The sequence below is a fragment of the Pseudorasbora parva genome, chromosome 23, assembly GCF_024679245.1.
Source record: "Pseudorasbora parva isolate DD20220531a chromosome 23, ASM2467924v1, whole genome shotgun sequence".
Taxonomy (NCBI): domain Eukaryota; kingdom Metazoa; phylum Chordata; class Actinopteri; order Cypriniformes; family Gobionidae; genus Pseudorasbora; species Pseudorasbora parva.
In genome coordinates, this window is record NC_090194.1 from 8,672,014 (window position 1) to 8,695,438 (window position 23,425).

Below are 23,425 nucleotides of genomic sequence, written 5' to 3' on the forward strand. Positions count from 1 at the left end.
ATTGCGCTCAGTGGGCCTCAAACTACGACTAGCGTAGGCAATGGGTCGCACTTTACCACCCTGCTCCTGAGATAGGACCGCTCCCAGTCCCCCATGACTGGCATCTATCTCAAGAATGAAGGGCTGGGAGAAATCTGCATAAGAGAGAATTGGTGCAGTAGTGAGTTTCACCTTCAGCTCCTCAAAACAATTCTGGCACTGGTCGTTCCAGGCATCCATGAAGTCCAACCTAACACCCCTCTTAGGCCTGCTCTTACTACTAGAGAACTCTGCAACCAGCCTATGCAGGGGGGCTGCAATTTTGGCAAACCCCTCCACAAAACGGCGGTAATAACTTGCAAAGCCAAGGAAGGAACGCAACTCTGTGGTATTAGATGGACGACGCCACTGTGATACTGCCTGTGCTTTACTCGGGTCAGTGGCCACACCCTCAGCGGATATCACATGGCCCAAATACCTCACCTGTGACTGTAAAAACACACACTTGTCCAACTTGGCCTTGAGACCCTCCCGCTCTAGTCGTCCCAGAACAACCTCCAGCCGTTCCAAGTGCTGCTCGACAGAAGAAGAAAACACAATAATATCATCCAAATAGAGGAGAAGAGATTGACATTGTTGGTCCCCAAAGAGGCGTTGCATCAGTCGCTGGAACGTGCTGGGGGCATTGCAGAGCCCAAACGGCATCCGGTTCCATTCGAATAACCCGAATGGGGTGCAAAACGCTGTCTTATGCCTATCTCCCTCAGTAACCGGGACTTGATTATACCCACTAGTTAAGTCCAATGTGGAAAACCACCGGGCACCAGTCAACGTATCCAGCGACTCCTCAATGCGTGGCAATGGAAACGCGTCTTTTCTAGTTCTGGAATTCAACTGACGGTAGTCCACGCACATGCGCAGACTACCATCTTTCTTCTTGACGAGAACAATTGGAGAGGCGTATGGACTACAACTTTCTCTAATTACTTGCGTTTCTAAAAGCTGATTGATATGTGCCCTAACTACTTCATATTCAGATGGAGGTATGCGCCGGTAACGCTGCCGAACGGGAGTGTCATCAAGAAGAGGGATGTCATGGGACAAGAGACCTGTACACCCCAAATCTCCCTCAAAAGTAGAGAAAACAGACTGATACTTTGAAAGAAGGGACCTAACCTTACCTTGATCCTCCCCAGACAACTGAGACAAATCTAGAGCATCCAACTGCCCTGGCACAGCGGAAGAACCTATTTGAGAATTGGTGGAACAAATGATCCCCAACCCCGGCCGGACTTCCACGACACCTGGAGGCAAACTAACAATATGCACACTTGCCAATGTACCTATCCCTCGACGAGGAAAGAGGAGAGCGTCAGTAGTACCAACGTTGACGACTGGCACATAGACCACACCCCTGATCACCTTAACGAGGGCTGGGGAAATCAACAGCCCCACTGGAAGACCAAACTCTGGGGGCTCAAGAAGTGCAACACCACTAGAAAAATAGTCGGAACAAGTGGCTTCTACTAATTTAAGAGCACCCGCAGGGATACGGGCAGCTCGAGGACCCCGCACCTTAACTCTACCCACAATCTTAGGAGACTGCCGAATGCCTGCCTGATGACAAAATTGTAGAGCCTGAAAAACTGACTTGGGAGCATGTGACACTGCCGGAGATTTAAACAAAGAGTGTCCATGTTGTCCAAAGAGCTCCCGGTAGCATCGGTTCAATACATTCATCCCCAGGACCCCGGGGGCTTGAGCACAGACACCACCAGGAGGATCTCGGACCACCAGAACACCACATTTCGGGACCACCCTACCGCAGAGCTCTATATCCAATTCCACATAACCTATGTAAGGAATAGATAAACCATTGGCCGCCTTCAGCTGCAGCCAGTGACAAGACATAAGGCGATCCTGGCCCCATGGCTCAAAAGACCCCTGAAAACAACTTTCAGTAATCGTAGAGACCATGGAGCCAGTATCAACTAAGCAGGATACAGGTACACCACTCATAATGACAACCAGATGTGGGCAGGAAGACAGCAATTGTGACACAGGGACACCACCACTACCCAACAAATCAGAGCCAATATATTCCCCAACCGAGCTGTGGCCCAACAACTCGGTGGGAATTAGTTTTCCGGCAATGAACCCGTGCGAGACTGTCTATGTTCCGGCGCCCGAATGCCCGTCTGAGGCAGCGAAGAGATAGAAACACGCTCCCCATCACACTCTGCAGCAAAATGACCGGGTTTCTGGCACCTCCTACATATCAACGAATTATTACGGAAAGGTCTGCTATGACGAGGCTGATCTCGAAATTGAGCAATACTTTGGGTAAGCTGGGTTAACTGTTGCTGCTGCAAACGTAACATTTCCCTAAGTTCACCCATCTCCGAAGCTTGAGGAGAACGGTCTACTCCAGGACAAGAATCACTTTGTACCCCATATTGAAACCCAAGCGCCAATGGGACGGAATGGCTACGTCCTCGCGCTCCACCAGGCATGCCCTCTCGTTCCCACCTAATGGCTTCGCCACGGACGTCTAAAAGTGTAATGGTGGGCTGACGACGGACCAACTGCTTCAACTCACGACGAAGGGTACTATCAAAAACGTGTTCAACAAATTGGTCGCGCAACAATACTTCGGCATTCGGAATCGCATCAGGTGAACACTGCTTAGCCTTCTCAAGGAGGCCCATGAGAGCAAGGGAAAACTCCAAAAGGGTTTCCCCATCCTGCTGCCTCCTAGAGAAGAAAGCCTCCTGCAACGCAACATATGATTTAGAACACCCATATACTTCTTTCAGTGCTAGAATAATTTTGGCAGGATCCTCCCGTTCCTCTAGAGGTCGATACTTTATCTCTTCCCGGGCCTCGCCCTCTAAATGGTCAAACAAAAAGAAAGGTTGGTCTGCAATGGATAGATGACGAGCACGCATACAAGCCTCCACTTCTTCAACCCACTCATTAATCCCCATACCAGACCTACCACTAAATTTTGGGCACTTTCGGTCTCTTGGTATAAAAACCAACCGCTCAGTCACTGCAGCACCAGCCCCTACTAATTGAGACGCAACTACGGACGGACTAGGTAAACTAGAATCATTACTAGGACCGGGCAACCCAGTCTGTGCACGCTCCTGTCTCAATTTAGCATTATCGGCTTTCAGTTGAGCCACAAGTTCGCGGAGTTCCTGCATTTCTTCTTCCATCATAAACACCTTACCCAATTATAGTAGATGATGGATCTTTACCCAGCAGAGAGGCTCCAAGTTCACGAACAAACACTGCTGTTTTGCTTCTACCAGAAAAAACAAAAAAACAAACAAACAAAACACAACAAAACAAGAAAGGTATCCACACCTCAGGTCAAATAAATAAATGAGAAACCCTGCCGACTGCGCCAAAATGTGGCAATGAAGGTATTACAGCAGCAATAAGCACTTGTTTCTAAATTGCGTTACTGCTTTCTTAAAGACGACTACGCCACCCAGAACTAACTCTGGGAAAAGCCCAAAGGGCACAAGTTCAGTTTCTCAGATAATGACCACGAGGCATGGGTACCATATATAACATTTATTAAACAATAAAATAGTCATTTAAAATGCATTTCAATGAATCACATGAACAAGGGAGAATTCCACGACACCGCGCAACACCCCCGGCTGTAAAACAATCAAACAGACAATCACAACACCAGAGCTGGGGCCTACCACCAGGGCGGCAGGCTTGACACCGGGTTTATATAATGCCCACAGTAACAATAATAATAACAACACGTGCTCCAAATCACACTCACACACTCCAAGGAAATCACGGCCACTCCACGCCACTCTGGTGAACAGTGAGATTAACCACACGGGAAAGGTCAGCCTGCCCTCGCCAGGCCCCAGCTCCGATACAAAGACAGAAAAGAAAGCAAAAGACAAAAAGGTTACAACATTCAAACCCAATGCTAAGCAGTCTAATATGGCGCTAAATGCAGAATAATCGAATGCAAAGCAATTAAAGGCAACGTAGTCAAATGCAAAGCAGTGAAATGCAAAGCAGTGGGATGCAAAGCAATAAAAATACAAAGCAGTGGGATGCAAAGCAGTGAGATGCAAAGCAATAACTGCGAAGGCAACAGCAACACCTAACAAATTAATCCAAAACAAACAAAAGCAAACCAAATTAATAAAACAAAAATAGAAACAAAGACCTTACCAAAGTAACACAAACTCAATACCAAACATACATTTAACAGAATACAAAACAAATAAACAATCAAGAAAGAAAATAGTCAGCAAAATAGAAACTAACCCAAAAAGGGCACAATTAATACATACAACTCAAATTATTAAACTAAAAAAAAGGAATTAAAGCAAAACAGCAGTGTTGAATGTGCCAGCCATGCTGAAATCACGAGGTTAACAGAATGCAGGCTGGAATCGGAACGGGCAGGCTCACAGGATGATTTAAACTCCTAAAACACACAAAATAACTATAACCAAGTTACCTTTATAAAGGCCCAAGGGAGTTAAAAGTGGGTTATACATACCAGATTGGGCCAAACACATCATCTATCCGATCACAGGCAGGAATCACAGGCAGTTCGCCAGTACAGCGGAGCAATGACGACACCCGTTGCGTTGTTAATCGTCCGCGAGTGCAACAAGCACTTACCCGAACGCCAGCCAACCCGAAATTACTGTTAGCAGTTGTTGACCATTCGTGGGTGCAACAAGCACTCACCCGTCGCCAGCCCGACCAAAATCACTGTTAACAGACAAGCAACCGCTAAAGGAACATTCAGCATCTACCACAAAAGGAGCCACGGAGAAAACTCATACATACCCCTCGTGCAATGTACCGAAACGCCGGAAGTGCGATCAGCAGAGTATGACGCGACACCCGTTTTACCGTACCTCGCCTTATATATGCTCCATCGCAAATGTTACCGCCCAGCAATAATCTGCACTTCACCACAATGGCATAAAACTGAGGTAAAATAGTTTGAGAGCTCCGAGCTTGAGCTGGTATTTAAATGTAAAGAGTGTTGGGCCCAGCTGGGACTTCTGCGTGGATATTCATAGCAGCGTTAGGAATAATTACCGATGGGAACCGCTCATTTGGGTTCCTCTGGGAGTTTAAATTGCTCATTAAAACTTGAGGAACAACAGGGTGATGGGTGCCGTCAAGTGGCCTCTCAAACACTGCTCTTAATCACAGAGATAGAGAGCAAGAGAGAAAGGGAAAGAGAGAACAGACAGACAGACCAAAGGAAAAACAGACAGAATCTCTTCCTGACGATTCCCAGATAAACATAAATGACCAAACCGTTCGACCGATTACCGGTTTGACAGTTAACAGCCACAATCACAGATGTACAGTCACAACCTGTCAGGTAAATGAGCAAATCTACTCGCCTAGCTTTACTGGACTGTGACGATCGAAAAACCTGACGTTTATGGACTGCTTTTAGGGAATGGCTGACAAAAGAAGCAGAGTTAATATTCCACAAAGCTGCAGAAAAGAAGAAAAAAAAACAATCAGGCTTTTAAAGTGGTTATTTCAAGGCCTTAAGACCTCTGAATTAGTTCTGATGGGCCACACACTGAGATTCACAAGGCTTTTTTAAGACGTCTGTCAGTCCAGCTGGATGTACAAAAGGGAAAATATGACCCCCGTAGAGCAGACAGAGCAACTTAATCACCCCCTGAACAAATCCTTTCAGCAGGCCATCACTTACTCAGTCCGGTGGTCAAACGGACTCAAGCTCCGAAAGAATCGGTGCTCAGCTCAGCCCTGTTGGAGGCGCAGAGGAGAGGGAGGGGAAGTGGGTTTGGAAATGCTGCAGCTTGCCATTGCAGATATAATAACAAGCCTTCTGCCGTTCTGTAATAACAATGATTCAAGGCAACCAGGAGCAACCAAAAAGTGGTGCATGCTGCTCCAGTCAGTTTTAAGAGGCTACACTTGACCACTCGATCCTACGCTCTTGAAAGCACGTTTTGGAGAATGGCCACGCTCATTGAATGGGGACGCCTCGGAGGGAGAGCGTGGGGAGCTTGAGATTGTTTGTTAGAGGAGCGAGGGCACTCACGCACGTCTCATCTTCTACGCTAACAGCCCCGGGGTGAGCTGACTCATCATGACACAGCGTTTTTTTGCAGATAGCTCACTTACATGTGGATGAAAACACACGGCAGCAAACACCTCTTATTTCTGCCCCTGGCGTCCCTGCATGACCATAAAAGAATCACAGAGGGCCATTCACAGCTTTAGAGGCACTCTTGTGTACACCCAGAGGCGTCAAAACCCAAACTCAAAAGCGTAGTTTAGCTTTGGAGTGGAACTAAGTAAACAGGGACTCAAAAAAAACAGGAAGTGCTGACAGTTTAATATCGGCAGTGTGAGATGGTAAGCTAAGCGGCATAAGTCGTGATTTTTTGCTAAATGTTGGTCGTTTCTTTAACTCCGAGCACCGTGTTCAACTTTGTTTACTTTTCGTTACTTTTAAACTTTTTTAGCATGCTTTGCTAATCATTTCACTGTTGGTAAGATGTATTAATGTTTTGAGTCTCTTATCACCACCAATGCTGCATTTATTTGATAAAAAATACAGGAAAAAAATATAAATATTATTCAATATAATTACAATTTAAAATAAGTTTTCTATTAGAATATATTTCAAATTTATATTCTTTATATTCAAATTTATCAAATATTATCAAATTTATATTCTTTATATTCAAATTTATATTCTTAAATCTACAATTTAATGAGTCCTTGCTAAATATTTACAGGTTTTTAATTTGGTTAGTTATTTTTATTAAATTTGCAAAGATTTCAAACAAACTTATTTCATGCATTCCATTATGGGGTATTGTTTGCAGAATTGAGGAATTCTGGAATAAGGCTGCGAGATAACAAAATGTGGAAAAAGTGAAGCACTATAAATACTATCCGGATACTTTCTGGAGCGCAGTTTTTAAAAAGTACAATAACATTATAAGGACACACAATACATTATTAGGACATACAATTACTTCACTTTAAAGCTACACTGTGTAACTTTTTTAGTTTATTCTTAGCTAAAACACTTAGTTCTTTCAAAAATATATGTGCTCATTAATATATATTTAATATATGAAACTTGTTTCACAATTAATACTTCCGTTTTTTTGATTATTGTGATGTGGTTTATCAAACAGCAGCAAAATCAGATCTTGAGTCTCTTAATACAGCATATAATAGAATCTGTAGATTTGTTTTGGGGTGTACTTATTTCACTCATCACTGTACAATGTATGACGCACTTCAATGGTCATCTCTGTATGTGAGAAGACGCATTCATTGGCTTAATTTAATATTTAAATGTATTTATTTTAACTATCCCAGTTATCTTCAACAATATTTTGTACCTTTTTCTTCAAATTATCATGTTAGGCACTCTGGCCAGACTTATTTTGTTGCTTTTCGTGCACACAAAACTATTGGCAAAAGATCATTTATGTGTAAAGCTCCAAAAGACTGGAATAATTTACCTGCTGATATTAGGTCTATTACATCTTTTAGGTTGTTTAAACAATCTTTATTATCCCTTTTTAAGGTTGCTTGTACATGTTATCATTGATACTGTCACTGTTGTTCACTGGTTTTGCTAATATTTTCTATATTTGTATTTTATTTATAATGGTATTTTTTTTTGTACTTTTTTTTTTTTTTTTTTTTTTTGGTGTAAAATGTATTTATTTATTTATATCATTTTTTATTATTATTACATGTATAATTGTTTTTGTTGTTATTGTGCGCTTTGTTTTGTTTTGTTGTTAATTGTATTTGTAATTGTTTTGTAACTATGTTTTTTTTTTGATTGTACATTAGGACCCCCTCGAAAACGAGATGGTACATCTCAAGGGGTTAATCCTATTAATAAATTTCAATATATATTTACTTCTTTCAAGTAATAAAGTATTCCCGTAAGTTTATAATACGCCATTGAAAATACATACGGGTGAGGGTTTGAATGCCGGTCGCCATGTTGCCCCTCAATCTTGAAAGTACATTAGCCAAAGAGGGACATCCCCATGAATTCAAGCTTCGCCTTTCGCGTTTTAACACTTGATGGCACCGTGTCGAATGTGAAGAGGGGTGTTGCCATGTTAATCTTGGACTAAATCGGCCACCGTAGGAGTTAAAACAAAATCAGAATTGAGGAACAGAAACTATTATTCACTGGATGGTCATATACCTTTTAACAGCTAGATGGGGGAAAATATCACAGTGTAGCTTTAAATACCGTGTAAACTATACTCTTAAGGCCATAGTATACTTTACTTAATACGCACAGTGTGCGTGACGCAAATTTCGTCATCAGAAGAGTAAACTTATTCTGAATGCACACCACCGGATTTTTGTAACTTCACATACGCACAGGTTGCAATGCACATGCGCATTTTATTTTTTGCAGTACATGAGTTGTAACTCGTGGTGAAAGATTGCTCAAAACTGTGTATGCGTCAAATGCCTCTGTACGCATGTGTGTGACTGTCTGAAAAACGCTTGCGTATGCATAAAAAAGTATACTTTCCGCTTTATACAATTGTTTTTTTTAATAAGTACCAAAAAAAAGTTTGGATTGGGGGTTTGGGGTCAAGGAAGCAGTACCTTTTTTATTTACTTTTATTTATTTTGTCCAATTATGCAAGTGTGAAAATTTAATTTAGTTGTGTATATTTAAGATCCATACATTTGTTGCTGTGAAATTAGGCAGAGATCATTTTATCACTTAAAAAAGGTAAATTTCCACCACGGAATGAAAAAAACGATATACCAAAAGTTGAAACAGCACCCTATTATGAATGAGAAAGCCAGAGAGGCTAAGAAACTTCTTGCTGACCTTCTGCTGACACAAACCACATCTTAACCGTTAATTTAACCAATTAAAGAAGAAGGATGAGGACACAAAGCCTGTTTTTGTCTCCTGGATTTGCCATCAGGGACTAAGCCTTTTCCTTAGTCAGCCAGTCTAGGATATTGACTGTGTTTCTTTTTTTTAAATAAACACTGAGGTTCCTTTCTTAAGGTGAGGACACACCTTGGAACAAAAACTCTTACTGAAGCTGTGGTTTAGTGGTTGGCACAAATGCTCCAAGCACATTGATCAGGGGTGTTCATATGGGAGATACGGATTCCTTTCTTTCTTGTAAATAAATGAGCCAAACAAACAAGAGTATAAAGCTATAAAACATCTCACTTGGAAATGTTCTTTATTATGGGCAAGTCCTTTTTCTTCATATACATTTTTTTTTTTTTTTTTAAGTGCTAAAATGAAACCACTAAAATAATGGAATGCAACAAAACAAAAAAAAAAAAATGTTCATGCAGTGTCTTCTATGACTTTCACAGAAGCAACCCCCCCAAAAAAACAATCAGCCCTTCAAATGTCCAAGAGGGATTAAACAGCCACCAATCAGGATGTAACCGCAGGAAGTTGATGATACAAAACCCTACGCCAAGTTATTATCTTATGACCAAATGCTATTTTCTTCAGCACAGGGTGGAATGGTCCAGGTGAATCTTTACCTGGGGCTTCTAAAAGGTAACAGCAAAGACAAAAAGAAAACAAGCCCATGAATAATAATGGTGCGAGTGCTGTGTGTTAGAGCTCAGAATCCATGACTTGATTATTGGTGCGAAGCGGCATAGTGGCAAATGCCGGCGTAGAACTGGAGGGCTGCTGGCTCCCTACGGTGTCTATCCCTGACCAATGTTGTGCACCCTTAAGCAAGGAACTCAAGTCCAAAGATTGTTCTGGGTTCCTGCAATAATATCATATTTAATCAAATGTCTTCCCACACCTATGAATCCATCACAATGGATTTGCAAAAGCACTTAGACAAATCAATGCTCTACTGGATGTATAAAAAAAAAAAAAAAAAGTTTAGTTGCAAAGAAGAAAATCCATCTAATTTCCTGCCTAACCTGTATGACTTTGTTCTTTCTTATTCATTTTTGGAATACAAAAATATAAATGTGGAATTATGTACTACTCTTTCCATGCAATTGCAGTGAATGGGAACCGCTGAAGGCTGATTTTGCATTACAGCTAAAGTTCCACTGTAGAATGAGATTAATAAGCGAGTCGACAATCTTTAAGACGCTCTACAACAGCAGGTATTCATGCAATAACCTTGCAGACAAGGTTGTCTCATAAATTCATATGCCGACTATTGCTTTAGCACCACACGACTCAACTTTCACCTGTAGAAAACAGCATCAAAGTGCCCCTGTTATGCTATTTTAAAAGCTCCTAATTTTGTTTTGGAGGTCTCCTACAATGATTTACATGCAAAGGTCAAAAACAAAATTCATTCAACAGACGAATCAGTCTATAAATCCCTCCTTTCCACGAGCCTACTCTGCTCTGATTGGCCAAACGACCCTGTCTGTTACAATTGGTCTACCACGTACAGTGTGTTTTGGAAGCTAAACACTCATTATCATAACTGACCTTCACCTTCCGGAGCTGAAGTTCAGTTATGATAATGGGTGTTAAGTGTATAACTATGGCAGGTTGCCATATTCATACACAGTAACGATGACGTCGATTCTACCATATAAATTCGAGCATCCGAGTTTGATGATGAAAATGATGAACTAGTTATTCATCCTGAACAAGGACGCAAGGAAGACTTAAGCTGGACGTTTCTCAGTAATACACTCCTCATTTTGAGTTACATTTTCCTCACCATCTACATTAAAAAAGTGCAAGTCCATCAACAAAAGACAATAGGTGGTTCAGAGTCTTATTTATTGTGCACTTTCAACTTTACAACTTTGACGTTTAAATTCAGCTATATTACTCACTTCATGAAAGGGAATATTTGAAAAACCATAATGGGACACTAACCCCTACTGATGTATAGATTATGCATATTTACAAAGTACAGTAACTGGATATGTTTATGTACAAAAGACTATAGCAAGGAATTCTGTGTTCTTTGCTCTTACTCTTTTAGACTAAATACAAGGCAAGGATGTGGCAAGATGTACAGTTCTATTGTATTTAGTGCTGGACAAAGATTAAAATGTTAAATCGTGATCAATCGCAACATGCGCAAAATTCAATAATGAATACAAAAGTAGTGTATTGTATACTTTTATTTTAAAAGTGCTGCTGAACAAAAGTGCAATAACATATGGTTTGCAAACACTTTAAACAAATAAGGTGCTTTTTACAGCAGTTAAAAGTTAGTAACAGTTACAATATTTCTTGTAAATATCAACTTATAATATGAATTTAATCAAATTAAATATAAAACCAAAACTATTTGCCACTGCCAGGGCATTACTGTTTGGTTTGGTATATAAAAATAGAAAAAACAGGTTTATATATTTTTTTTATATTTTTAAAAATAGGTTTAGAGTTTATATTGCTACTCACTTGTTTTGATTTCTCCACGAATGTCTCTCACAAAAAGACAGGCAGCATGAGCCTCAACGCAACTGTTACCAGAGGCAGAGATACGCTCCATTATCAATCGCTGTTTACATTGAATATAATAATAACAACAAAATCTGAATCATTCTCTGGTTTCTTGTTATTTTAATATTTTATTTGTCCCATTTGTCCCAGACAAAGAATGTCAAGCCCTTGGCTTACAGACAGCCCTGTATTCTCCTGTGACCAATGGTTTGTCTATATGTGTCACAGGGTGTTTTGGTGTTGGTTTTTATGTTTTGTGTTTTAAGGTTTTCATGTTCACTGTCATGTCATGCACTTCCCCGGACAAGTTCCCTTGTCATGTGACTATGCCCTCATGTGTTCCTGCCTCGTGTTCTTGTGTCATGTTGTCATTGGTTTATGGGTTAATCATTGTTCACAGGTGTCACTTGTCTTGTCATTAGATCTTGTGTATTTAAGCCCTCATGTTTGCCATGTATCTTTGTCAGTTTTTGTATATGTAACCCTTGTTTGGTGAGTGGTTAAGTTTTCAGTCAAGTCTGGTCAAGTCTTCTGTTTATTTTACCAAGTCTTTTGTTTATGTTAAGCTTTAATAAAAGAAACTGCACTTGGGTTCTCAACCTTGCCTCTTCAGTGGACTATGTTACAATATGTGTATTCACAGGCAGTGAGCAACGGGCTTTCAACATAATAAAAAAACTACGTTAATGCGTGATAAAATAATTGTCGGCGTTAATTAATGTGTTAACGCGATAACGTGTTAACTTGCCCAGCCCTAATTGTATTATATTGCATTATAAGTATTATAATATATCGCAAATGTGACATATTAATTATGGCAGGTTGCCGTAATTATAAACAGTACACACAGATATTATGCAAACATAAACTTTAATTTTGCATGTGAGTCTTTTTATTTCGGCTGTTCCCTTCAAGTGTTACCACAGTGACTCATCTGCCTCCATCTAGTCCTATCTTCTGTATCCTCTTCTATCAGACTGACTACCTTCATGTCCTCCTTCACTACATCCATAAACCTCCTTTTTGGTCTTCCTCTTGACCTCCTGCCTGGCAGCTCTAACCTCAGCATCCTTTTACCAATATATTCACTCTCTCTTCTCTGAACATGTCCAAACCATCTCAACCTGGCCTCTCTAACTTTGTCTCCAAAACATCTCACATGTGCTGTTTCTCTGATGTACTCATTCCTGATCCTATCCATCCTCGTCACTCTCACAGAGAACCTCAACATCTTCAGCTCTGCTACCTCTAGATCTTCCTCCTGTTGTTTCCTCAGTGCAACTGTCTCCAAACCATACAACATCGCTGGTCTCACTACAGTCCTGTACACCTTTCCTTTCATTCTTGCTGGTACTCTTTTATCACACAACAGACCTGACACTTTTCTCCACCCATTCCAACCTGCCTGCACATGCTTCTTCACCTCTTTTCCACACTCCCCATTGCTCTGGACTGTTGAGCCTAAGTACTTAACATCCTGCACATCACTGTTCCACTTGGTTCTCTCTCATTCACACACACATGTATTCTGTCTTGCTGCAACTAACCTTCATTCCTCTCCTCTCCAGAGCAAACCTCACCCTCTAGACTTTCCTCCACCTTCTCCCTGCTCTCACTACAGATCACAATGTCATCCGCAAACATCAGTCCATTCCTGTCTGACCTCATCTGTCAGCCTGTCAATCACCACCGCAAACAAGAAGGGGCTCAGAGCCGATCCTTGATGCAGTCCCACCTTCACCGTGAAGTCCTCTGTCTCACCTACGGCACACCTTACCACTGTCCTACTGCTCTCATACATATCCTGGACTACTCTAACATACTTCTCTGCCACTCCAGACCTCCTCATACAATACCACAGCTCCTCTCTTGGCACTCTGTCATATGCTTTTTTCTAAATCTACAAAGACACAATGCAGCTCTTTCTGACCCTCTCTGTACTTCTCCATTAACATTCTCAAAGCAAATAATGCATCTGTAGTGTTCTTTCTTGGTATGAAACCAAACTGCTGCTCAGAAATGTCCACTTCTCCCCTTAGGCTTGCTTCCACTACTCTTTCCCACCGCTTTATTGTATGGCTCATCAGCTTAATAAATCTCCCTTGTTCTTAAAAATCGGCACCAAAACCACTTCTCCTCCATTCTACAGGCATCCTCTCACTCTCTAAAACCTTGTTGAACAAGCTAGTTAAAAACCCTACTGCCATCTCTCCTAGACACTTCCATACCTCCACTGGTATGTCATCAGGACCAACTGCATTTCCTCTCTTCATCCTCTTCAAAGCTCTCCTAACTTTTCTATCTTTTCTTACCATCGTTGGTATATTGTCCATTACCATTGTTGGCATTGCTTATTCCGATTACATTGTTAGTATAAACTGTTGTTGTAAAAATTACTTGTTACTTGTGGTAACGCCACCATGATATAACATTTGTAAATAATCCTAAATGTGGAACTGGGGTGGGATTAAATAAGTTGTCTTCTACCCACTCCCTTTCAGGTAGAATTCGATCGTCATATTTGAATACTGTATATTACTGTATATCCATTTTGGGATCCAAGCTTTTTGGAAGTTTCTGTTGATTCTATAAATTGGCACTAAACAGGGGAAAAAATCTCCTTGCAAATAAAAGTTATTGAGATTTATCTGACCAAAGTGTCTAACAACTCATAACAATTGACATAAACTGGCCACTAGGAAATCGAAAAGAAGGCTCCGCCTCTTCAGCTTTGTAAAGGGAGATCTCGGGCTCTGATTGGTCTAGAATCATGATCCACATGTCTATAAAAAACTGAAATTCTCAGCTTTTCTGTAGCATGATGGAATATGTGATGACATCATCAAAAATCGTGGCTGACATCGACAATCAAAACTAGCAATAATAAGAGTATTTGTGGGTCGAATTCAGACCGTATTATTTTCTTCTATGTAATATAAATGCAGAAGTTATTGGGTTATTAAGAAAGCTAAGGTTCTAATCTTTCAAATGATACCATATATGTCTAGTTCTCCTTTAAAATGTGCGTTCAGTGTCAGAATGTACGTTTTTGTTTTGGTCTGTGCTACACCGCACACCGCCAGTTTACCCAATAGTATTTTGACACCACAGGTTGCCAGTTGGCAGAAAACAAATCGTATTGCTGCCATGGAATCAAGCAAATTTGTGATAAATTGTGTGCAACTACGTACATTTTCAAATCCCATTCATATTATATACTACAGAACTGAATAAATCTCAGTACCATCATTAAAACTAATATCGCACAAAGTAAGTTTGTGGGATCATCATTTATGTAAACTGCACATAATTATTTATACCCTACTGTAATTTGTGTGGGCTCCCCTGGACCTGTGAGGCTCTAGAATCACCCCTACGGCACTCCCTGCAAAACATTTACATGATTAACTCACAAACCCACTCTCTTGTTTTAATCAATCTTTCAGAACATTTGAAATATAGAGGATGTAAAATGACACACACAAAAAAAGAATCACAGATAAACAACCACCACCTGCATTTCACAAATGTGTTTCACCGGAGGGAAAAAACCTGTGTGGCTTGACAGTGCTTGACAACGCTGCTACCTGTGCCTGCTAACCAAGCACTGCTCATAAATATCACAGACAGAGACCACCTCATAACAACATGAGTTCCCCATGCAGACCCACGGAACGCTTGACTGCACGTTTTGAAGTTTAATGGCAAAAAGTTTTACATGCATAAAGGAGATCAGGACGAAGCCTGTTTATGCATTCCTCACGAGTGCCACCAGCACCAGAATGGGCTTAATTGGTGTATGCCATCTTATTCAAATCTTATACTCTAAATAACATTACTTTTGCTTTTTGTTTCCCACTCCATTTAAGCTTTGCATTTATCCAGTCCCCTGGGTGCACCATTCTGAATAGAAATGAACCTTATCAAAAACATGGTCTGAGGAAGGGAATATTAAGAAGGCAAGAATAAATGAGGCAGCAAAATTTGTGGTTCTCTGTTGGCAGGAGGCAAAGGTGGTATGACATGTTTACTTATGAGAGGAAAAAAACAACACAATTACCAGGTTGGCCCCTAACAAATTAAACTCTGGAACAATTTTGTACAAAGGTCAGAGGTAAATTCAGATCTGGCTAACTTAACAGCAAAATGTAAACTCTGATTGTACACAAGGATGCCACATATCAGAGGCCACCACGTCATCTTTTAACACTCTCTTCTTTATGTACAGTGAACATAATGACCGACAGGCTCTTTAAAAGTGCCAACAGTATCATTTCTGGCCCCTAAGAGAAAAGAGGCCATTATCGGTGATGAAGGCAATCAATCAAACTGAATCATTTCTAAAGCAAGAAATGTGACATTTCACTCAGGGCTGAAAGAGAGAGATATCAGGATGTAATGACTCTCACTAGGGTAGAAGTGTCATCAGCAGCACCTGGTCCTCAGCAGTAACAAAAACCAGAGAAAAAACTCAACCTTAAAAGCTTCCATCTTAGAAGGGAAGTGGCTACGAGGGAGGGTAAAGTCTAACCAACAGTGCTGTCAGTCTATCAGACATTAAGTGCTGGGGAAAATTACTTTTAAAAAGTAATGCGTTACTATGACTCCCTACAATCCCTGTTCTCACCTGGGCTGGGTGATTGTAAGTCCTATTTTTGGCAAATATAAAAGCACTTTCACACCAACAGTGAGATGAATAAGCCTCAAGCTGAAGGAAATGCAAATGCACGCGTGTACAGTAGATGGCGCAACTCAAGCAAATATTTTAGCTGTGCTGCCATCCTGGATTAGAGAACAGTAGGGTGCAGGCCAAGAATGAGCAACACTCTTACTTCAGCAATAATAAAAAATAAATAAAAAAATAACATGTGTTGAATTAGATCATTAAAGTTCATCAGCAAAGACGTGTAATATGCAGAGTTTTGCATTACACTGTTTTTATTAATTTTGAGGAACACTGAATCTGTTTTTGTGCAAGTGAGACAAGGAAATGCATGCTCACATTCAGTCTAGAAAGAACTACAATAACCATCATGTTTACACAGCACCACAATGTAAGCCAGGCGTATAGTCCCTATATTGCCATCCACAACCATGACACTAGATCGACAAGTATTTTTAGCCTCTAGCACAGTGTCTGCAACCATACAAGCATGCGTATACATTGTCGCACCTCTCTCTCTCTCTCTCTCTCTCTCTCTCTCTCTCTCTCTCTCTCTCTCTCTCTCTCTCTCTCTCTCTCTCTCTCTCTCTCTCTCTCTCTCTCTCTCTCTCTCTCTCTCTCTCTCTCTCTCTCGAAAAGGAATAGCTGCCGTTCTCTGCTTTTCAACAAATCATTTGCACACAAATAATTTTTCCTCTTTTTTCCCTATCCGAAGCTATAGCAGCAAATTTGAAAGCTCCAGTCTGTGTTTAGCGCAAAAGCTCACGCGATAGCTGCCGGCTCGCCGTGCGATATGTTATCGTTGTGCGCCAGCTGCTTTGACGCGATTAATTCAAGTTAACTGAGTCATTGCGGGTGCGATATGTCATGACCTCCCGCACAGTGTATGCCTGCTTTTACTCTGGAGATAGCCTAGAAATCTATGCAGCAAATCGAATCTAACGCGAGTGTAATCTAGCAACTTTCAATACACATCTGAGCTGGAAAAACCAAATTCTGGTCAGGCCAATCACATTGTGAATAGAGTCGGTGGGCGTGCTTAACAATGACGGCAGAGTTGCCGCGGTTCCGCATGCTACTTTGTAAATAAAGAAGCTGGTGAACGGCAGTCTTTAAAGGGTTAGTTCACCCAAAAAAGAAAATTATGTCATTAATGACTCACTCTAATGTTGTTCCACACAAGTAAGACAATCAATCCCATGATTCATGACTGTTTGAATCTTTATTTGAGGTTTAAAAACAAACACGGAAGAGAAGACAATGCTGAATAAAGTTGTAGTTTTTATTTGCTATTTTTGGACCAAAATGTATTTTTAATGCATCAAGAGATTCTAATTAACTAACTGATGTCACATATGGAGTGCTTTGATGATGTTGCGTGAAGAGGGAGTTTGAAAGACAACCGTTTATCCCGCCCATCGGATTAAGCCCTGTCAATGGAGAGGTTCCAGACCAAACATCTTGATGAGTTTCTGGCTTGTCAGGCCAGCCAGTATAGATGTTAATCTATAAATGGGAAAAAGTACATTGCATTACTTGTTAGAAAAAGTAACTATTATAATATTTTATATTTTTATGTATTATTTTGTTGTAAATTTAAAAGTAAAGTCTTACTTTACTAGTTACTTGGAAATAATAATGTGGTTATATAGCACACGTTACTTGTAATTTGTTACCTCAACAGTTTCCTAAGGTTTAGACATTTACATTGGGTTACGTTTTATTTTCATTGATGAATGACTATAATCTAACAGAATATATTTATTTTATATTATTAATGATTTATATTATATTTTTACTTTATAATTCTATCGCACATACAAACATGGTCACTTGATCAGGATCCTTAACAGTCAGCACTGCATAACACAGGCTCAGAGCCTTCATTCAAACAAGTGCAGGTGTATGTGATATAATGAGTGGCAATGTCATACTGGAATCTGAAGTTTTTAATGTGTTGCTGTGTGTTTGCTACGGTTGTCAGCAGTGGCAAATCCTGTTATAGAGCAGCCATGTTTTCTCCCCCACAGCTCTCATCCACAGTTCACTCTCCATTCCAGTTCATTTATCACCAAAAGAGAAAAATGCATACAAAAACATCCCTGCAACTGATGTACATCCTCTGAGAGCTGTAATTTCATTAAAAAATTATCATTCAAAACCAGGTCTTCTTACTGGCTAACTAGACAAATTCACACAGGTAACATGACAGATAACCCTGCTTTAAATACATTACATTTTGTCCACAAAACCTTTCCTATTGGCATAAAGCTGCAAGAAAAGTGTGAAATTTTAAGAAGGGAATATGGGTTTTCGAACTGCAAAGTGCATTTGCATACTTCGCACAAGCATTTTTCTAGGAAAGTTTACTGTCAAAACCTCGTCATGAACTGAAACCCCCTGTGACAATATTCTGCTGACAATGCCTGACTTAATTTTCACTTTCAGTCTCCCAGCCTCACAAAAACCATCCCATGGAAGTCTCAGGTGCGCGTGCCCATGCCTGCACGAGTGTGTGCATGTGTCTGTCTGAGAGGCTCTAGACATTAAAGTGAATTTTAACAAGGTATGACGACTGGCTGGTGATATGGGGGGGAAACCTGCCAAGCTCAAATGCGGTCTCTCTGTGTGCCATCTCACCCCGTTTTCACAAGCTCTGGCCAATTAGCTGCTTTCTCAGTCTACTGGCCTAGCTGACAGTCCCCTATTTTCACCATGAGTTCTATATGAACATAAATAATCAAAAAAAGTCTGGAATCCATGCCTGTTACAGTAAAGCGACTCACGCTCACTGTGTATGGCAAATGCTATCAATCGCAAATTATTATGGAAGCGAGCAGAGACACTGTCCAGCAGACCGAAGTTAGACAATTTCACAACATTTTGGCTTTTATAAGGAATGATATCGTCATGATATCTTGACATGGAAGTGAGTAACTGATGACAAAATGTACATTTTTGATTAATTAATTTCATTGATTTTAATATTTTGAATAACTGACAACTGGATTATCTACTAGGCAGCGTTTATATTGCCTACAAGTTGCGATTGTTTTTTTCCTCTTATTTTGATGTATATCTGAGTGCAACTAGCCTGGTTTTTACCAGACTCTCGTACATTTCAGTACCAACATGACATTATGACTTTGCTTAAACATACACGCCACTTTCTAAAGCCAAGTAGCGTGTTATCTGTACGCATTTTGAGCTATCCGCGTGTATGTCTACACCAAAACAAACCATCATCCCACATGCGATTCCGTGTGAATGTCTACGCCGAAATGAACCATTGTGTGTGTGTGTCCATGATGTAAATCGATTTATAAACATACTAAATTATGGCCTAGAAATCTGGACGCACCCTAGCGGCAGCAAATCTAATCTGCCCGCGAGTGTCGTCTAGCAACTCTCAATACCCTTCTGAGCTGTATTACCCTAACTCTTGCCGGGCCAATCACATCTTGTATAGAGTCGGTGGGCGGGGCCATAATGACGACGGCCGAGTTGCGTTTGCGACGTGCTTCTAGTAAACACAGAAACTGGCGAACGGCGGTCATTCGAATCAGCTCTGACCGCGACTCTGGAAGACTTGGAGTTAAGCTTTTCTCTGAGAAAAGAACAAAGAACGGCACTGAAGTCATTCTTAAAAAGGGAAGATGTGTTCAGAGTTTTGCCGACCTGCTACGCCGAATGTTTAATCTATCAACAAGCTCTGCTTCACCTTCGTTGCTCTGGTTGGTTGTGTACCGTATCCTATCGCGTGCAGAGGAATTTGAAAGACAACCGTTTATCCCGCCCCTCGGATTGAGCCCTGTCAATGGTGAGTTTCCAGACCAAACATCTTGATGTGGGTCTGGCTTGTCAGGCTAAGTAAATTATGTTTTGTTTTGTTTTTTTATGTAAAAATGCAGAATGTGTCTTGCGATGGGTAGGTTTAGGGGCAGGGGCTGTGTTTGTGTTTGTGTGTGTGTTTAAATTAACACACAATCGCAGGGTAATGTAAGTCAATGGAGGCCAAATGTAGGGCTGGGTTTCGATTCAAATTTCAAGAATCGATTTGATTCCGATTCTCAAGATTTTGAATCGATTATTATTCAATCCGATCTGATCCGATCTGAGTGTTTTTAAAGAAAGCATCTTTTCCAGCTGCTACCTGAATATTACAGGACTGTAGTTATGCAACATATTGATACTATTATTATAGACATTCAACTGCAAATTAATGGAGTATTGATGGTTGTAAAGAACAATCCCCCTTCCAGAGTGCTCTAGTCAGCGAACGCGCGCTGTGGAGAGGGCGCGTGCTGTCATGACAAGGCAGCCATTTATTTCCTTGGCAGTGCGCGCTGGAGAGCGGCTGTGAAGTAAGCCGCGTTCTCGACATATCCAGCAGCCTGAGTTCACTCATCAACCTTACTCTAGTATTCTCAGTCCACTTCTTCAGCACGGCAGCGGCGGTATAGTGACGAGAGCTTCGGCTTGAGTTTGTTTACCTACTCTAGTATTCTCTGTCCGCGGCGGTTCTGGAGTTTTCAAAGCTGCCATGTTCGTTGTTTTAATGTCCTTCCACCTCGCGCGCATGATGAATTCAATGACGCGGCAAATTAAAATTCACGGGGAAAATGTAGGCCTATTATTAAATCGATCCTCTGAGTTACGGATCGATCTTTATCAATTAATATGAAAATCGATTCAAAATTGGTGAATCGATTTTTTCAACACAGCCCTAGCCAAATGCTGTTGATAAACAGGCTAAAAAGCGATTATGCGTCTTGATAGCATGCCACAATGGCATACGAATTGGCGTATCATGCATACGCCATTTCATGAGATCAGTCTGTCAGTACAGAGAGTCTGGCTACTCTCCATTAACAAGCGTTAACTTCCATGAACACAGGTACTCTGTTGAAGTTTAAAACTATCGGATCTGCCCAGAGCCACTCTGAATCAGCCATAAACAATCTCTAACGTTTGATCGTGACTTAAGTCATTTCAAACTTCTTGATCTTCTTTGATGTTTAACGGCAGTTGGCATCCAACTCCAATGGTGAATTACTGCCACCTACTGTATTGGAGTGTGGACCGAAGCTTAGGCAGAGGTGAAATACATCAACAACAAAAAAAAAATATATATATATTTTTTTTTTTTTTTTTTTTTTTTGACCTGTAAACTATATCCTATCTGCTAAACCTGTGGCCTTTAGGAAACTAAACAAATGTTCACTTATGTCTTTTGATGTTTTACCCAATATTTCCGTATATTTCACGCTTTCCTTATATCTTCTTTCATCTTTATTCTTTCCCTCTCATATTTCTGACATTCAAATTGCATGTTCAATAGATTCAATATTATTACAAAATTCACACATTCCTGATATATGCATACCAGTAATACATAAATATTTATTTAACCCACAATGTCCAACCCTTAGTCTAGTAAGGATTATTTTCCTTCGATTTCTTCCATTGACCTTCCCCGTTCCAACCTTTTTTTGTATATCGTATAGATGTCTCCCTTTCACCTCTGCATCCCATCATCTCTGCCACTTTTCCATACTTTTCGTCCAAATTTGGACGTCATGTCAAACTAGCGCACAACATCAACATCATCTTTCTCAGCCACTCCCTCTGTTCGCCGATTGGACCGGTTAAAATTTTACCAAAAAAACAGAGAATATACCGCAATTCTAGATGGAGTACTGCAGGAAAATGAAAATTGAGCAGCAGTATGTAGGAGAGCGGAGCCAGGTAAGTGCAACAGCTTTTCAAACAAGAAAAAAAAGTAGGCAGGGACTCAATTTTGTCTATCTGGAGTTCACGGTATCATTGTGGTTTGCTATTGTAGTGTGACCTCTTGATCACTTGGAATTCACTATGGAGCTGATTTTTTTTTTTTTTAAATCCTTTAAGAATTTTTTTTATGCAGCATTATATTTGTATATAGGTGTGTTTGGGTTGTTTTAATGTGAGATGTCACAATCGTTCGTGTGCCATTGTGGTATATTAAGCTGCCTGAAATGCATATGAAGTCAAAATCAAGGGAGCGATGGCCTGTGCATATAAACGTCCCTCGTACTCTTCACAAAGTGCAACGCACTTCAAAATGGCAGTAGTGATTCCCCTGAGGGGAAGTGCTTAGGGAAGTTCACAATTGCGTTTCTAAAAGCGGAGTGTAATGCAGACTATGAGAACACATGGATGACCAGTAGATGATCGATACGTCACTGCGTGATCTCTTCCCTTACGAAACAAAAATCTATTGCAATATATTTGAAAATATCATGCAATATATTCACATATATGGGATTTAATATTTATATTTTCCAATATATTGAAAGCGGCAATCATTTGTATATTTTGCAATATATTGCATGAATATATAATATATTTTATAATACCATCAATATATTTTTCCATATATTCAAATATATTTCAAGAAAATATATTGGTAAATATATTTTCCTTTCGTAAGGGTTGGCTGAATTAGACTGATATTTTTTGCAGTAAAGTCGAGTAATTTGTATATTTTTTACACCTGAGTGTACTACTATTTGTAATATGTCACTTCAGAGTGACGTCATTGCAGTGTCTGAAGAAATTGAGAGGGACAGCTTTCTGATTGTGACAAGAAGAGCAACAGACACTGGCATGAATTATAGCAAAGACTTCATAGAAAGAAAACTCTGATGCTATCAAAATGCATAATCATGAAGGAAGTCTCAGAATAAATACATAAAACAACTAATAATAGGTTGCATTTATTAAACGTTTGTTTACCTGCTGTGCAGCTCTCCCTCATAGTGTCGTATATACGGATCTGCCTGTAGAAACGCGTTGAGGTTTGGTAAAGTCTCATCAGTGATTGAATCCGACATTTCTGTGGCTCTCAGTTTTAATAGGAGCGATATACTGGTGGTGGAGGTAGAGAGTGTCTCTGTGGGATTCGCAAACTCACGACCAATCCACCTTGGCCTCTTGCCCAATCCAGTCATAGCTCAGAGCAGAAAGGCCCCCTTTCATAAGAAACACATTTCTTCACTCAATGCAAACATGACTTTTTCTCTCAGTGTTTGGGCAGTCATGATTTTTTTCCAAAATATTATACTCTTCTTTTGTGTCTGCGTGTGTGTAGTGTCACAAAGATGCGGTAAGCCATTTTGATGTCATGTAACAAGATTTGGAGATCTTTTTTCTTAAAAGGCAAAAAAGGCATGTTTTCTCTTAAAAAACGTAATGAAAATCATGACTGAAAATAATTTCTATAATTATTTTTAATACTTTTTAGTACTTTTTTTCTGCCT

General features: G+C 40.3%; 1 protein-coding gene and 1 long non-coding RNA gene across 2 annotated transcripts in view; both read right to left on the reverse strand.

Moving 5' to 3' along the window:
- gbe1a (glucan (1,4-alpha-), branching enzyme 1a) overlaps nt 1–23,091 on the reverse strand; it is a 195,728-nt gene extending 172,637 nt beyond the window's left edge. The window contains exon 1 of the mRNA XM_067434224.1: nt 22,902–23,091. Coding sequence (XP_067290325.1) covers nt 22,902–22,999 — 98 coding nt within the window. The 5' untranslated portion in view covers nt 23,000–23,091. The remainder of the gene's footprint in view (nt 1–22,901) is intronic.
- On the reverse strand, nt 3,558–4,888 carry LOC137062834 (uncharacterized). Its single transcript, XR_010901287.1, has 3 exons — nt 4,825–4,888; nt 4,529–4,746; nt 3,558–4,453 (listed from the first exon to the last, which is right to left on the reverse strand). It is a non-coding gene; the product is annotated as an uncharacterized lncRNA (long non-coding RNA).
- Nucleotides 23,092–23,425: the final 334 nt, after the last annotated feature.